Source organism: Pteronotus mesoamericanus, unplaced genomic scaffold (genome assembly GCF_021234165.1).
Source record: "Pteronotus mesoamericanus isolate MK-2021 breed Mesoamerican mustached bat unplaced genomic scaffold, CSHL_Meso_final contig_73, whole genome shotgun sequence".
Taxonomy (NCBI): Eukaryota; Metazoa; Chordata; class Mammalia; order Chiroptera; family Mormoopidae; genus Pteronotus; species Pteronotus mesoamericanus.
In genome coordinates this window covers 21,552,891-21,569,915 of record NW_026555245.1, presented here as the reverse complement: position 1 = coordinate 21,569,915, position 17,025 = coordinate 21,552,891, and the positions used below count along the sequence as shown (strand labels likewise).

At 40.7% G+C, this 17,025-nt stretch overlaps 1 protein-coding gene and 1 non-coding gene across 6 annotated transcripts in view; both read right to left on the bottom strand.

Annotated features, from left to right (window-relative positions):
- The window catches only part of PDCD1LG2 (programmed cell death 1 ligand 2), a 95,608-nt gene extending 79,021 nt beyond the window's left edge, over positions 1 to 16,587 (bottom strand). For 4 of the 5 annotated variants that reach the window (XM_054583095.1, XM_054583096.1, XM_054583094.1 and 1 more), the window contains exon 1: positions 16,403 to 16,587. In XM_054583095.1, the coding sequence (XP_054439070.1) occupies positions 16,403 to 16,523 (121 nt within the window). In that variant the 5' untranslated portion in view covers positions 16,524 to 16,587. Of the gene's footprint in view, positions 1 to 8,867; positions 9,177 to 16,402 lie in introns of those variants that run through there. The other variant, XM_054583098.1, reaches the window with a different exon arrangement.
- Positions 14,982 to 15,052, bottom strand: LOC129078530 (small nucleolar RNA SNORD50). Its single transcript, XR_008529979.1, has one exon. It is a non-coding gene; the product is annotated as a small nucleolar RNA SNORD50 (small nucleolar RNA).
- Positions 16,588 to 17,025: the final 438 nt, after the last annotated feature.

The window sequence follows — 17,025 nt, the reverse complement described above, 5'->3', positions numbered from 1 at the left end:
ATTGGGAGCAAAACTTAAAGAAAAGGAGGTATAAAGAAATCAGAGGATCCTAGATGGTGGCCGAGTAACGGGCAGCTCCATTCATCTGCTCTCAGACACGGACCGGATTTAAAGTCAGAACACAGAGCGGAGAGCAACCGAAAGCATCTGTGAGTGAGAGCGAGTGCGGAGGAGACAGTGGGAGTGCAGAGGCGCATGCAGGAACCGTCCACCTGCCCAGGGGCTGACGGTCTGGGCTTTCCAGGCGGACCATCCCTGCTGTCCAGCCCAGCACTGCTGGCTGCAGAGTCATGGTGGCTGCAGATCGGCTCAGGACCCGCAAACTACCTGGACAGCAAGCAAAGCCTGGGAGGTGTGGGCTCCAGAAATAGCACAGTGGGAACGGGCAGGCCAGAGGCTGAAGACCACCAGAGGGAGAAGAGGCAGCACGCTGCCGCCACCTTGTGTAGTAGTAGAGCTGAGGGGATCTTTCCACCACCCAGGAAAAGATTCAGAGAGAAACTTAATCTAAAATTTTCAGAGGCCCTGATTTACTAAACCCTGCAGAGCAAATAGAGGCAGGCGCAAGACACTATCTTTCTCCTCCTGCAAAGCTGTTTAATATTCATTTCATATCCTTCAAGTTTGGGCATGTCACCAGGTTTTATAATATAGGTTATTTCAAATTTCATATATTGCTTTTTCTTTCTCTTACTCCATACTACCTCCTCCTTTGTATATTTGTTTTAAATTCTATTTTCTCTCTTGCTACGACTTGTTTCTATACCTCATTATTACTATTGCTCTTCTCTCCAGCCTCTCAAAACCATTTGTGACTGTCATTAGTCATCTTACATTCCCCCTCTTGTCCTTTAATACCCTAATTCTCTCTCCACCTTTATCAGTTTGCTCACAGGTAGTGGAAAAGGTAGTTGTTATTACAGTTCTTCAATCTCATGTCTAGATAGTGACTATCTTTGTATTTCAAATCTCAAATTTCACTGTTCCCCTCTCCTACTCCCTTTTGCCTTCCTCCTGTCCTTTCTTTTTTTCATTTTAAACAGTATTTTTTCCCTATCTTAGCTGGGTTTTCATCCTGTACTCTTAACATTCCTTCTCCCTCTATCCTTCTGAGATAATTTCTCTTTCCTCTAGACATCCCATAAACTCTTGCTTCTTTCCATCTGCCCTCTTATTCCCATTCCAATGGTATAAATCTTAGCTCATTGGTTGTTGATATCTCTGTGGTGGAGATTTTTGCAATTGGGGCCATGTTATTTCATATATATATTTTTTATTGTGGTTGTCTGTTTTTTCTCTCACTGGATATACACAAATACATATACTTTCTTTAAGTTTTGCTTTTAACCAGATACTATACACTCTTCCTTTTTTACTCCATTACATCTTCCCTCCTCTCTTTTTTAGTTATGAAGTAAATTTTATTTTCTTTCCCACTTTGCCTTGTCTCCATTCACTACTCTAATTATCACCATTCCCCACTCTTATTATCACTATTCTGCCTACCCTCACAAAATCTCTTTTTTTTCAGTTACTCATCCCATATTCCTTTGTCCTTTCTTATAACAGTCTTAATCTCTTTACAACTTTATTAATATTGGTGCATTGGCTATTAATAGTGTAATTGTGGGTGGGGGATATCTTTGTGGGTGTGGGTCTGTTTCCTGGGCTGTTTGGTTTTTGTTCTGGCAGCACTTGTACAACAGTATACAAGACATGGAGGGTGAAGTGACTCTCAATCAGTCAGCCAGAGGGAAGAACCCACTAAAGAACAACCCAACAACAACCAAAACCCAATTACAACCAAATAAAAGGCATAAAGGGCCTAAACAGATAGCAACATACAACAGAGCTCCAATAAGCCTAGCAGCTGACTTCTCAACAGAAATGCTACAAGCCAGAAGGGAAGAGCAAGCAATATTCCAAGTAATGAAAAGCAAAGGTCTGCAACCGACTACTCCACCCATCAAGGCTCTCATTTAAAATGGAAGGTGAAATAAGTAGTTTCCCAGACAAAAGAAGGCTAAAAGAATACATCTCCATAAAACCAACATTGCAAGATATGCTAAAGGGACTGCTTTAAGAAGACGAAGAAAAAGAATGAGAGCAAGATGAACACAGATACAAAGGGGAAAAAAATGTCAATGAATAAGTACCTATCAATAATAACCTTAAATGTAAATGGATTGAATGCTCCAATCAAAAGACATAGGTAGTTGAATGGATAAGAAAACGTGACCTACATAACAAGCTGCCTACAAGAGACCTACCTCAGAACAAAAGATCTACACAGACTAAAAGTGAAGGGTTGGAAAAAATATTCCAAGCAAATGGGCAGGAAAAAAAGCCAGGTTAGCAATACTTATATCAGGTAAAGTAAATTTCAACACAAAAGCCATAAACAGAGACAGAGAAGGTCACTTCATAATATTGAAGGTAAGAATTCATCAAGAAGATATAAACACTGTAAACATATATGCACACAATATAGGAGCACCCAAATATGTAAGAACAATCTTGGAAGACTTCAAGAAAGATATATACAGCACCACACTGATAGCAGTGTCTGTAATAGTTAGATCTTCTAAACAAAGAATCAACAAGGATACTGTGGCACTAAACGACACCCTAGATCAAATGGGCTTAATTGATATATAAAAAACATTTCACCCCAGAGAAGCAGAAATATATATTCTTTTCAAATGCACATGGAACATTCTCAGATAGACCACATGATAGGACACAAAACAAGTCTCAACAAATTCAAAAAAATTGAAATCATATCAAGCACCTTCTCAGACCACAATGACTTGAAACTAGAAACCAGCCTCAAGGAAAAAACTCAAAAACAGTCAAATTCATAGAGGCTGGATAACATGTTATTAAACAATTAATGGGTGACCAAGAAGATCAAGGAAGAAACCAAAAAGTTTCTGGAAACAAATGAAAATGAACACACAACAGCCCCAAACCTATGAGACACAGCAAAGGCAGTCCTGAGAGGGAAGTTCATAGCAATGCAGGCCTACTTAAAAAAGAGAAAAATTTCAAATAAACAACCTAACCCTATAACTATAAGAACTGGAGAAACAACAACAAACATATCCCAGAGAGAGTGGAAGGAAGAAAATGATCAAAATCAGAGCAGAATTAGATTACATAGAGACTAAAGGATAATTCAAAGGATCCATAAATCCAGGAGCTTGTTCTTTGAAAAGATAAACAAAATTGACAAGCCTTTAACCAAACTCATCAAGGAAAAAATATAGAGGACCGAAATAAATAAAATCAGAAATGAAAGAGGAGAAATTACAACCAATACCACAGAAATACAAAGGATTTTAAGGAATTACTACGAACAACTATATGCCAAGAAATTTGAAAACCTGGGTGAAATGGACAAACTTCTAGAAATATATAATCTTCTAAAACTGAATCAGGAAGAAGCAGAAAGCCTGAATACAGATAACAGCTAGTGAAATTGAACCAGTAATCAAAAAACTCCTGGCACACAAAAGCCCTGGATGGCTTCACAGGAGAACTTTATCAAATATTTAGGGAAGAGCTAACCCCTATACTGCTAAAACTATTTTTTTAAAAAAAACAAGAAGAGGGAAGACTCCCAAACTCTTTTTATGAGGCCAGCATCATCCTAATCCCTAAACCAGATAAAGATACAAGAAAGAAAGAAAACTGTAGGCCAACATCACTGATTAACATAGATGCTAAAATCTTCAACAAAGTATTGGCAAACTGGATCCAGCAATATCATACACCATGATCAAGTCGGATTCATCCCAGGGATGCAAGGATGGTACAATATTCACAAATCAATAAACATAATACATCACATAAATAAAATGAAAAACAAAAATTACATGATCATATCAACAGATGCAGAAAAAGAGATATATAAAGTAGAGCACCAATTTATGATAAAAAACACTAGTGGAAATAGAGGAAACATATCTCAACATAATAAAGGCCATATATGAGAAACCTACAGCCAACATCATACTCAACGGGCAAAAACTAAAAGCTTTTCCCCTAAGAAAAGGTGCAAAACAAAGGTGTCCTCTTTCACTACTTCTATTCAACATAGTATTGGAAGTCCTAGCCACAGTGGTCAGACAAGAAAAAGAAATAAAAGGCGTCCAAACTGGAAAGGAGGAAATAAAACTCATTGTTTGCAGACAACATGATAGTGTACATAGAACACCCTATAGACTCCATCAAAAAACTATACAACCTAATAAGTGAATATGGCAAAATGGCAGGATACAAAGACATTCAGAAATCAAAGACATTTTTGTACACCAACAATGGAATATCAGAAACAGGAACTCGGAATAACATCCCATTTACTATAGCAACAAGAATAGTAAAGTATCTAGGAATAAACTTAATGAAAGAAATAAAAGACCTGTATGCAGAAAACTACACAACACTGAAGAAAGAAATTAAGAAAGACACGAATAAATGGAAGCATATACAGTGTTCATGGATTAAAGAATTAACATCATTAAAATGTCCATACTACCCAAAGCAATCTATATATTCAATTCAATCCCTATTAAAATGCCAATGATATTTCACAGACATAGAACAAATATTTCAAAAATTTATATGGAGCCATATACAACCCTGAACATCCTCAGCAATTCTGAGAAAGAACAAAGTAGGAGGGATCACAAGACCTGATATCAAACTACAGTACTAGGCCACTGTAATCAAAACAGTCTGGTACTGGCATAAGAACAGACACATAGATCAATGGAACAGAATAGAGAGCCCAGAAATAAACCCAAGTCTTTATGATTCATTAATATTTGACAAAGGGGGCAGGAGCATAAGTGAGTAAAAATGGCCTCTTCAATAAATGGTGTTGGGTGATCTGGACAGGTACATGCAAAAAATGAAACTCAACTACCAACTTACACCATACACAAAAATAAACTCAAGATGGATAAAAGTCTTAAATATAAATCATGACACCATAAAAGTCCTAGAGGAGAATACAGTCAGGAAACTCTCAGATATCCCAGACAGCAATATTTTCACTGGTATGTCCCCTAGGGCAAGAGATATAAAGGAAAGAATAAAAAAATGGGACTACATCAAATTAAAAACCTTCTGCACAGCTAAAGAAAATATCAGCAAAATAAAAAGGTAATCAGCTGTATGGGAAAACATATTTACCAATGATACCTCAGACAAGGGTTTGATCTCCAAAATATACAAAGAACTAACATGACTCCACACCAGGAAGATAAACAGTCCAATTATAAAATGGGCATAGGACCTGAACAGACACTTCACCAAGGAAGACATACAGAAGGCCCAGAGACATATGAAAAGATGCTCAACATCATTAGCCATCAGAGAGATGCCAATGAAAATCACAATGAGATACCACTTCACACAGGTCAGAATGGGTATCATTAACAAATCAACAAACAAGTGCTGGCAAGGTTGTGGAGAAAAGGGAACCCTACTACACTGTTGGTGGGAATGCAGACTGGTGCAGCCACTGTGGAAAACAGTATGGAATTTCCTCCAAAAACTAAAAATGGAACTGCCTTTTGATCAAGCAATTCCACTGCTGGGATTGTACCCTAAGAATCCCAAAACACCAATTCGAAAGAACACTGTGCAGTGTTATTTACAATAGCCAAGTGTTGGAAGCAGCCTAACTGCCCATCAGTAAATGAGTGGATCAAAAAACTGTGGTACATTTACACAACGCAATACTATGCAGCAGAAAGAAATAAGGAACTCTGACCATTCGCAACAGCTTGGATAGAACTAGAGAGCATTATGCTAAGTGAAATAAGCCAGGTGGTGAAAATAAATACCATATAATCTCACTTATGAGTGGAACCCAATCAACAAAACAAATGAATGAACTAAAAGAACCAGAGACATGGAAATAAAGAACAAACTGATGGGGACCAGAAGGGTTGGGGTAGGGGGATAACAGGGGAAAGAAGGGGAATATGTACAGAGGACCCATGAACAAGGACAATGGGAAGGGGATTGTCTTTGGGAGTGGGGGTTCGGCATGGCAAGGGAGAGCAATGGGGGGAAAATGAGGACAACCATAAGTGGACAACAATTTTAAAAAACATAAAAAATAAATCATTTGCCAAAAAAAAAAAAAGAAAAAGAAAATCAGATGTAAGAGCTGATATTTAGAGGAAAGACAATGAGTTGGATTTGAGTCATGAAGTAATGCAAGATATTCAAGAAAAATGTACATGTAGAGTTTGGGACAAAACTCATGGCTAGAGATAAAGAAGTTATTTCAAACATGCAGATGTTGCCCTGACTGGTGTGGCTCAGTTGGTTAGGCGTCAACCAACAAAGCAAAAGGCCACCATTTTGATTCCAGGTGAGGACACATTCCTAGGTTGCAGGTTCAGTTCCCAATCAGGGCGTGTACGAGAGGCAGTTGAACTATGTTTCTCTCTCACATCAATGATTCTCTCTCTTTCTCCCTCCTTTTCCCCCTCTAAAAAATAAATAAAATCTTTTAAAAATATGCAGATGTTAGTTGACATTAGGAAATGAATGAAGTCTCTGTAGGGGAGAATATAAAAAGTGAAACTAGAAAGAAAAGGTCTGAATTCTGAGGAACGCCCCCAGGAGTTAGGAGACAAGGGAAGGGAGAAAAGAAATGGGCTTAAGCTTCTGGCCATATAGGTCAGTTGGTTAGAGCGTCATCCTGATAGGCCAAGGTTAGCCGGTTTGCTCTCTGGTCAGGGCACATACAATAAAAGCAAAGATAAGTGGAAGAACAAAATCAATGTTTTCCTCTCTCTCTCTCAATGAATAAAAATTTAAAAACTGGTCCTAAGAATATGAGAAGCTTCCCCTTTGCAGTGTCTCATACTCAAGGGAGGAAAATCCTGAAAAGATAATAGTGACGTCTGGAGAATAAGAACTGGGAATAAGCCCCTAGAAGTGGCAGAGACAGCTGGAAGGCATTGAGGTGATTGAGACTGGATAACCTTTCAAATTCCTTTATCTATCCTGCAGTTCTGTGAGTCATTTGAAGATTAGAGGAACACAAATGACCTAAAAGGAACCCTGCTACAGTAGATCAGGGTGTGACAATAGCTCTGGCTGTAGTTGCCTCATTACATGGTAACCCAGGTATGAAGCAATTAAGGCACGTAGTGCATTTAGATATTGCCATGTGGAATAAAAGTGACACACAACGACTTATGGATAACTGTCCAATGCATTGTAAAGTGAGTCAGCTCTGAAGCATGGCCAATAATACTATCTCCAAAGACATGAGCATCAACCCCAAACTGCCTCCTGTATATTACACAAATATCTCACATCTGGAGATTCACCTGCTATTTCATCAAATCAATTAATTAAACAACTCAGCAAGCACCCAATGAGCACCTACGTGTGTTGTGAGGCATTGTGCTAGGCTCTTGGGATTCAGGGAACCTACAGAGTGTTGCTTACAAGGAACTCCAGTTTAATGGAAAGGCTCACACACAGAATAAATCCAGGAAGAAGACCCCTTGAAGCAATAGACAAGATCCTGCTGATAGTGAGAGGTTAGGTACTGAAGGTGAATAAACCAGTTTGGAATGGCAAAAGGCATATGGTTCATTTATTTGTAAAATCTTGGGCTTTGGAGGGAGGGAGCTTGGAGAACACCCAGGTCTAGGAGCATTTGATTCCTAATGCAACAGTGTGATTATTGCTCACATTGAATATTTTTACTGTGCATTTGGTTATTTTATTCTTATCTCTTCCATTAAGCCATAGAATTTCAAAGTTAGAAGAATTATTAATAGGCAATTTCACTTAAACTTGACTTCCTCATTTCAATCCTCTCTTAAATGAGACCATTGTCATCTCTTTTCTACAATGTGCACCCAGGTGGCAAGCAATAAATAGTTGTGGTTCTCTTTCATTTAGTTACTTTCTCTCAACATTTTATATAGGAAAATAAGCCTTTTAGTAGGCCCCGCATCACACTTTTGTGAAATAGTCTACAAAATACCATATGATCTCACCTATAAGTGGAACCAAACCAACAAAACAAATAAGCAAGGAAAATATAACCAGCAACATTGAAAGAAAAAACAAACCAACAGAGTCAAGAGGGAAGGAGGAGGGTGGGACATAGAAAGAGAAGGGAAGGGTCAAGTCAAGGAACGTGTATAAAGGACCCAAGGACAAAGCCAAAGTGGGGAAGGATTGAGGGAGGGAGGTGGGGGTGGGTGGGGCAGGGGAAAGTGGTGGGGGAAGGCAGAGATAAATGTATTTGGAAAAATTAATTAATTAAAAATAAATAAATAAAAGGTCTATTCAGAATTCAAAAAAATGATTCAATGTGGTTTGGTAAACAAACTTTTTTAAAACACAAGAGAAATAACTAAAATAACACTATGAAAATGAGACCTTAAAAGTGTTTCTGATAATATGTTAAATTAAAATAAAGATAAATGGTGGTATTGTAGCTGTTACTATAACCATGTGAAATATGTTTTCATAACTGGAAGGTAGTATGAAAAAATAGTCAGTTGAAGAATTAAAAAATAAATACATAAAAATGCACACTGATATGACCACTGTCACAATACAAGCTAACAAAATGTTTTCAAATGAAGTTAAAGACAACTAAGTGCTACTAGAGCCACCTTACAGGAAGAAAACAAAAGGACTTTTTGGTCCACCCAATAGCTCATCTTATAAAACCACCCAACAAGAATAGGACAAACAATCCTGTTATTTTGGAAACAGGAGAAAATTAGCTTGTTTCTGCTCCAGAGCACCGTGTCTGAGGCAGAATTTCTCCTGCCTCCAATGATATGGAGAGAGAGGGTATCCACACTTACCCCTCTGTGGCAGCCTCTTCATTTTCTACAACACCAACTCCAAGTACCAGAGAATGCCAACCCATTCAATAATCACAGGACAGCCTGGCACTTTGTCCTCAGGCAAAGAAAAAGAAAGACAAAGAAAACAATAACAGCTGCTCTTTGCATCAGATTCCTTTTTAGAAGCCAACTAAACAAACAGCCAGAAGAAAACAAAACAAAAACAAAAAACCTAGGTTGCTGTCTAGACCACTGCGAAAACCAGTAACTCTGAGCCAGGATTCCTTCTAACTGGCAGACACACATAAGGAACAAGGATGGCTTACAGAAAGTCATCAGATAGTGGTCATATGTGCACGAAATGAGAAGAAATGACATTGTGACATTCTAGCTCGGAACTGTTTATGAGGAACTAGTTGAAGCCCAACCTACTGAGTTTTGATTTTGCTTTCACAATTGCTTTGAGGCAGAAGTTATTATTGGAAGAACTCAGACTGCAATGCTATTGCTGTCCAGTGTCTAGCATCCTGGTTGACAGAAAATGCCTTATAGCACTTAGGTAGAAGGGATAGTAAACCAAGGCAAGGAGGAGAAGGGAGACATGTCTCACCCACTAATTCAGCAGTCCTGAGCCTGTTCTGATAAATTGGCAGGTGTTCCAACATTACAAGAAACACTATGTTAGCAGGGAAGGAGGGAAGTCCTTGAAATTCTATGTATCATTTCTTCTATCTTGGAAACAAAGCCTTGAAAGTGTGTATTCATTCCAAGGTCTGAAAGGGGGAAGGAGAGGAGGTCCACAGTGCCCAAAGAAAAAGCCCATAAAACAACTTTGGTTAATTGCCTACCTCTGGTCGTTATCTGTTTTCAAAGGGGTCCCTAATGTACTACAGAAAGAGCCCATAAATTACTTTGGGGAACTGCTCCAACTTTAATTAACTGCCTCTGGTCATGTATCTGTTTTACAACAAAATGAACAAATGTGGTCTGGAGCAAGATAAGGATTAGGGCTAACAGCCCTGCACACATACCTAAGTTTGGGTAGTCACGTCCCCCTCAGGAAACCTGGCCCCACATTTACCCGTCAATCAATATGTAACTTCTTTATCCCCATCCTGCCAACGATGTAAGTCCTCAGAACAAAGAGCCTGATGCTCTTGCCACCCTGCCTCTTGACGCCCCTGCTCTTTCTGCCCTTACCACGCCTTGAACCTATTCCCTTCTCCTCTACCTCAGCAAAGCCCATTCTCTTCCATGAGAATGTATCACTAATAAGCCTTGCTTGCGTACTAATGGACTTGCTGATCTGTAATTCTTTAATGCACCAGCAAGAACCAGGTTTCTCCCATAGCAGCTTCATGTTAGACTCACCTTCGACATGTGTCCATGGGAGAACTGGTGCAATTAAGAGTAGAAAAGAAGAGGAGGGCAAGGACAACAGCACATTCTAGCTGTGTGCCAGAAACTTTACGTGGGTATTGTTAATAGTTCCCTATGGCTGCTGTAACAAATGACCACAAACTGTGTGGCTTAACACAACAGACGCTGCTCCCACAGTTCCCTCATAGCTCTCTCACAGTGCTAGAGGCTAGAAAGCTGAAATCAAAGTGTCTCCAGGACATACTCCCTCCAAAGGCTCCAGGGAAGAATGCTTACTTGCCTCTTCCTAGCTTCTGCTGGCTCCCCTTAAGCCTTGGCATTCATTGGTTTGCAGCTGCATCACTCACTCTTCCACTATCTTCACATGACCTTCTTCCCTGAGTGTGTCTTCGAGTGTCCTCTCCTCTTCTTACGAGGGCACCCCCGCCATTAGATTAGTGCCCACCATATTCCAATATGACCTCATCTTCAATAATTACATCTGCAAATACTCTACTTCTAAATAAAGTCATATTCTTGGGCTCCAGGTGGACATGAATTTTTGGGGAACGCTATTCAACCCACTACATTTATCCTCCCCCCAAACCTTCTTCCAACTCCACCCACCCCTTTCCCCCTGCAATTACCACACTGTTGCCATTGTAACACCTGAAAAGTTAGCGTTCATGCTGCCTACCACTACCAGAACCAACAAGTAGAGAGAAGGATTGAATCTTTATAGACACTTTATTCAGATGCTGGTGAGCTGAGAAGATGGTGGGTTATGCACCCTCAAAAATCATCTTAATATCTCCTCTCAAGCCAACCTTTTCATAAGGAGAAGAAGGGGTAGGTAAGGGGTTTGGAAAAAATGTTAATCAGATAATGTAACTGAGCACACCCGGGCTTGGCTACATGGCACCTTGACACATGACCCAACAATTAGTGTTGAAGGAAACAGGTTTTCATTAACAGAGTTCCAACCTCTGGGTGGGGTGGGGGCGGGGGCTGAGAGCACTGCTCAGAGCCCTCCTCTCCCATGACACCCAGCACTTCCCTTGTTTCCCAAAAGGCTACAGGCCAAAACCATGCCCAGAAGTTCCTCACATCCTTATCTGCTCTTAAGCCAGCCATACAAACAGATCTCCATCCCCTCTGGAAGGTGCCCTTGTGGGTCTCGGAGTCGCCACCTCTCGTAGCAGCCCTCTCCTTCAGGACTGGGGGTGCACTGTTCTCAGCCTCCATGCGGTGGTTCAGGGAAACATATGCCGTGTTACACTGGATCATGGTGGGGTCCAGGGAGGCACATGTCCCAAGAGAGTGACTTCTCTGTACATCCTTCAGAGGAGCAGAAGTAGCTCAGCATTCCCAGTCACAGTTCAACTCCAGCATCTCCCACGAATTCGCGCTTGGTTAGGCAGGCCCCTGCACAGACAGCTCCATCAGCTCTGCCTCGGTCTTCTCTTTCTCACTTCAGACCTCGTAGCCAACTCCTGTCTACACCCTCTCAGGCCACAAGGCTCCTTTCTCTTCTCTTTCAGCCCACCCTCATTTTTAAAAGCTCGGCCCAGAACTACCTATGTGACATTATATCTGGCCCCTCCTATGATATGTTAGTGTCCACTCTTTTTGCCAGTTCCCCTGAACTTTTATCTTCTTTCAGCTGCCTCTTTCGTCAGAGCAAGAGTTTCCAGTGACACAGGGGCATCCAGGATGGGCATCTGCTCCTTGCCTCTCGTGCAGGTGCTGTATAAGCTCTCCGGGCCATGTCACGAGTCACAGAATGCTCTTGCAGTCCTGTACCCTTTTTGCACTGGGTAGCAGCCCTCTTCCCCTCAGGAAAGGCACGGCTATTAACTTGCCATTGTTATGCAAAGAATCTTAAAGGCTGTATCATCCACTTCCCCCTTCTCCCAATCAAGGTTTGTGGGAAATAGGCTCTATTTTCAGGGGACCCCTGCTCTGCACCCCATCACTCTAGAGTTATAGTCCAGGGGCAATTTTCCTAGGACTTCTTTACCTGTTGATTAACAATTCAGATACCATCTCCATCACTTGCAGACCTGCTGGGGCACAAAGGTTGGAGTCACGCATTCCAGTTCCTGGAATAACAGCTTTCCACAGGCATTAATCACTTAAGCCTATCAACTATGACTACAGCTAAAATCTATAACTCTTGAGTTCCCCTATCAATTTTATATACAAAGAAACAGTTGCCATGAAGCAATCTTTCCTCAGCTGCACAGACAGACCCACTCTTGGCATCTAGGCAGTCGCTCCCAGTTGTAGCTACTACAAGGTTCAATGTTACTCATTTGAGACATCGAGTAAAAAGAACCAGAAGGGGGAAAAGAGAACACTGCTTTTTCAGGTGACTTAGAGGCAACATGGAGAGAAGACAAGAAAACATGAAAAAAAATGTGTTTTAGAGTATATACTCTGTCCGCGCACTGGAGTCCCATCTCTGCTGACTCCGCTTTTATGAGCCCAGGGGAACTGGATGGCAGTGTTATTGGTGATATTGGTGGTGAAATGGCACCAGGTGTTAGTGGCAAGGCGGGGGCCTCGGTTCTTGAGTTCATCAATTAAGAGCCAAGAACTCAAATTATAAGAGAAAGTTCATTTAGAAAGTTACAGAGGTAGTAGAAGTGAGCCAACTGGTCTGCAGAGGCTCAGGAAACAAGTTACAGAACCAAAAGAGGGCCCTTGGAATTTGGGAGAAGGAGAGGGCAAAGGTAGCATCCCTGGGGGGAAAACAGGGGAAGGGAAAGGCACGGGCATGCTTCTGAGAGGAGCGGGAGAGCCCACTAGGTCCTTTGTCTTAAAGATTTTAAAGGCTGGGTGTTTAAGGGAGATACCAGGGGAGGATCTCAATAGGATATTCGTTAGCTTTATGGTGCTGCATCAAAATGACACTTATCCCCTGACTTCATCCTTGGGGGCGGTTGGCACAAATGACACTAATTGGATTTTTGTGTTCTATCTCCCTGAGTAGGGTGATTTAAGCTATTTACCCTCTGGCTGGGGAGGAGAGGTGTAAGGCATTTATTCTTAAGTGTCCTTGGTTAGAGAAGATAGGATTGTGAGATTTACTAAATGGCTGTACTGCTTGGGCTTGAAACTGTCTCAGTTTCCTATTCCATTTGTCCTGGCTTACTAGCCTGTCTCATTAGGAATGAAATTGGTTGTCCAGGTCTATATTCGAGTTGACCTCTCCTTGCCACCGGCTTCTAGTCTCACCACTGAAAAGCCCCACTGTGGAATGGAACCACAGAGGCCTAAGAAATGGGCATATGTTCCCTGCGTGGCTCTAAGAGTTCATTGTCTACATGAGATCCACATACCACTCACCAGAGTGCCTGTCCCTCTGTAGGAGGGAGATGTCCTCGTCCCTGTTTCCCTTCCCTATCTCACCTACTGTATTTTGCTGTTTATAATGCACACATTTCTGCTCAAATTTTTGAGGGAAAAATAAGGATGTGCATTATACATGGGAAGTACTAATTCTGTATCTATATAATTGTTTTTAATTATTTTATTTAGGTGTATGTTTTAAAAGTGTAACTCTAGAAAGCAATAATGATATTTATTTGAAAACAATACCCTGGAATATGATAATCGGTTTTGTTTCTAACTAAATAAATTAAAATTGAATTAAAAAATTAAAATGGAAGTTTCTTTTTCCCTGAAAGCTCAGGCCAAAAATGTGGGTGCGCCTTATACATGGTAAAATATGGTAAGTTCCCTCTCTTCCCTGCTCATTCCATACTCTACCCTTTCCCCTGGACTCTTTCTTCATAAACAGAAGGCTGGGAAAAAAAGACTGAATTCAGAGCAAGGGTGTTTTCACAGCGAGCCCCTAGGTGTTTTCACAACAGGACCCAAGTGAAACAAACTAACATCTCAGCATGTTTTCCTGCCTCATGAATCTGTATGCTTTGAAAAAATATTGGAGGAGGAGATACCAAAGTGTTACAGAAGCATCTAGGTAGAGGACCTTCAGGCAATTTTTTAGTTTCTTCTTTTTGCTTATATTTTATTTTCTAAATAACTTTCCATGAGCACAAATTACTTTTGTAAAGACATGGAAATAATTTTTAAAAATCAGTAATGGAAAGTATAGTTATATTGCTAAACAATAGCAACAAGAAAACATTTAAAGAACTTTGCAGTTTAATTTAGCTTTGTTCCCTTCATAATGAAAGATCACCAAGAGGCATAGCTAAATTGTATGTGTGTGTGTGTGTGTGTGTGTTCCTAAAAACAGGAACACAGGCTCAAAATGATGTCAGTTATTAATAAAAGGAAGAAACAAACAAACAAAACACTGGCTATGACCCCTTCTCCCCAACCTCCCCACCCAGCCCTGGTCACCAAACCAAGATTTAACTTAATTATAATTCCAAATAGAATCCTAAACCAGTCAAGAATTGCCTGATTAGCACTACTTAGAAAATCTGCCTGCTAGGCCCTGCCATCTCCTTAACTTTAGGGCCTAAAGGAAAATGAACTTGTCATAACAAATTTGCTTTCTCATCTAGTATAACTTCTTTGTTCCTGCTCCCTCCTGCCCATGAAAATCTTTTATTTCTTACCCCTCCTCAGAGCCCCTTTCTATTTGCTAAATTGGATACTGCAGGGTTCATGAATGATTGAACAAAGAAGCCAATTAAGATTTACTCAGTTGAATTGTTTAATTTTAATTTTTAATTTCTTTTTCAGAACCTACTTAAAAGTTATTTTTAAAAAATGCTGTTCTCCTTATAATGGGCTATCTCAGAAGCCAAATCCACATTAAATTTTTTCAACAGAAATTCAGGTTTAGGATAGAATTGTCATAAACATGAATTTCGTTTTTAACAGTGTGTAGGATGATACCTGATAATGGAAAATTGGAATTTAGGTCATAAATATTGCACTATATTAAGTGTAACAATGATCTTACCAGTGTATACAACCAGTTTGCAAGGCCCCTTCCTTTCTATAGAAAAAAATGTTGCTTAACCAGGATTATGCAGCTTAATCAGGATCACCTTGTGAGTACAAGGCAGAGTGAGGTAAGAACTACTCCTACCATTTCTATACTTTCTTCCCAGAATATTTTCCTCCAAATGCAATGTAATACAATACAATGTATGCAATGCAATGCAATGCAATGTAATGCAAATGTTTACATAAAGCACTGGGAACAGTGCTTTCCACATAGCAGATACTAAATCAGTGTTAACTACTTCAGGTCCAAAAAATAACTCCACTGTGTTAGGTCTTATAGGAGAGAAAAAAACAAACAAACAAACAAATGAACGAACGAAGGAATAAATAAGACAAAAATCCCATAGCATAAGAGTGAGAAAGAAATGCACCCAGGGTTCTGGAACATGGGCCAAAAGGAAGAGCTCAAGAAGGGGTGAGAACGACAAGACGCTAGCAGTTTATCTAGAACCACCCTTAGCAACCTTCCCAAATGCAGGAACCAAGGTTTTGACAGGCATTCATCTGGAACGTGATGAAAGGGAATGATGGCAGGCCCCTCTCTGGAAAATGGCAGTAGGGGATTCAGAGGTGGGAGGAAGTCCTACGCAGCTAGGGGAGGGAGGGGTCCACGTGGCGGCCACCCTGAAAACTGGCCTTCTGTGAGTCCTAGTCAGTCCGTGCTAAAGATGGCCTGTCCTTAAAGTGAGGGAAGAGAGGGTATGGATATAGAGTCCAGAGCAACTGAGATGGCTGGGTGTTTTTAAGAAGAAAGGAGGATCAGGTGTAGTTCATTTCCTTTCAGGAAATCGGAGAAAAGGGAGGTTTACTGAAATACTAATGGATTGATGTAAGCTTCTGATTAGGTACGATTCCTACACAGCATCCTCTATGTTACCGAAAAGGAAAGGAATAGTGGGGAGGTAGCTCCGTGTTGAGAAAAAAGTTACTGAAGTCATAAATTTCAAATTTCAGTGAGGTCTAATTCCTCAGGGGAGTCTCCCAGGAATAGGATCGGGCCAGGAAATAAGAGTAGAGGAGAGAGAGGGATGGAAGAAGTTGAACTGGTCCAGTGGCCTTTAACAGTGAAAAATAAAAGAGAGGGATTAGAGACAAGGAGGTTCTGGGGGCCTAGAGGGAATGTATACTGTTCTCTGTCCCTCTCAGTCTTGGGGAGAAGATGGTGCTAGATACACATCCTTGAAGTTTGAGAGTGTACTTACTCAGAGATGAATATCTGCTTCTTGCCTGAGTTTCTGAATGGAGGAAGTTCACTGAAATATATCTGGCGGGGGGTATAAAGTCCTGTAGGGTTGTTTTCAGGAATGAAGAAAATGGGGGCATTCCAGGTCCTTGCACTCTCAGAAGACCACGACAGTTTCTGTGACTGCAGATGAAGCAGAGGAAGGGAAGTCCGAAGTACAGTCATGGGTCCCAGCAGGCCACTGACTTTAGACTGAACCAGGTGGAGCCTGGGGATATGTCCCTCCCACACTCCAAGAGGGCAGAGCCAAAAGTTTAGCCAGCTCTGGGAGAAGAATGAGGAGACCTGAAGAGGAAATATGACTGGAATTTCAAATGGGACTGAGCTCTGGCAGTTCTCCAAAATGTTAACCATAGAGTTACTGTATGACCCAGCGTTCTACTCTGAGGTATAGATCCAGGAGGAAAAAAACCTGTCCCCATGAAAACCTGTACACGAATGGTTACAGCAGCATTATTCATAATAGCCAAAAAGTAGAAAGAGTTAAACTTTTCAGCAACAGACGAATGGACAAATAAATTTTGGTATATCCATAGAGTGGAATATAATTCAGCCTTAAAAAGGAATGAAGGGCTTATACAA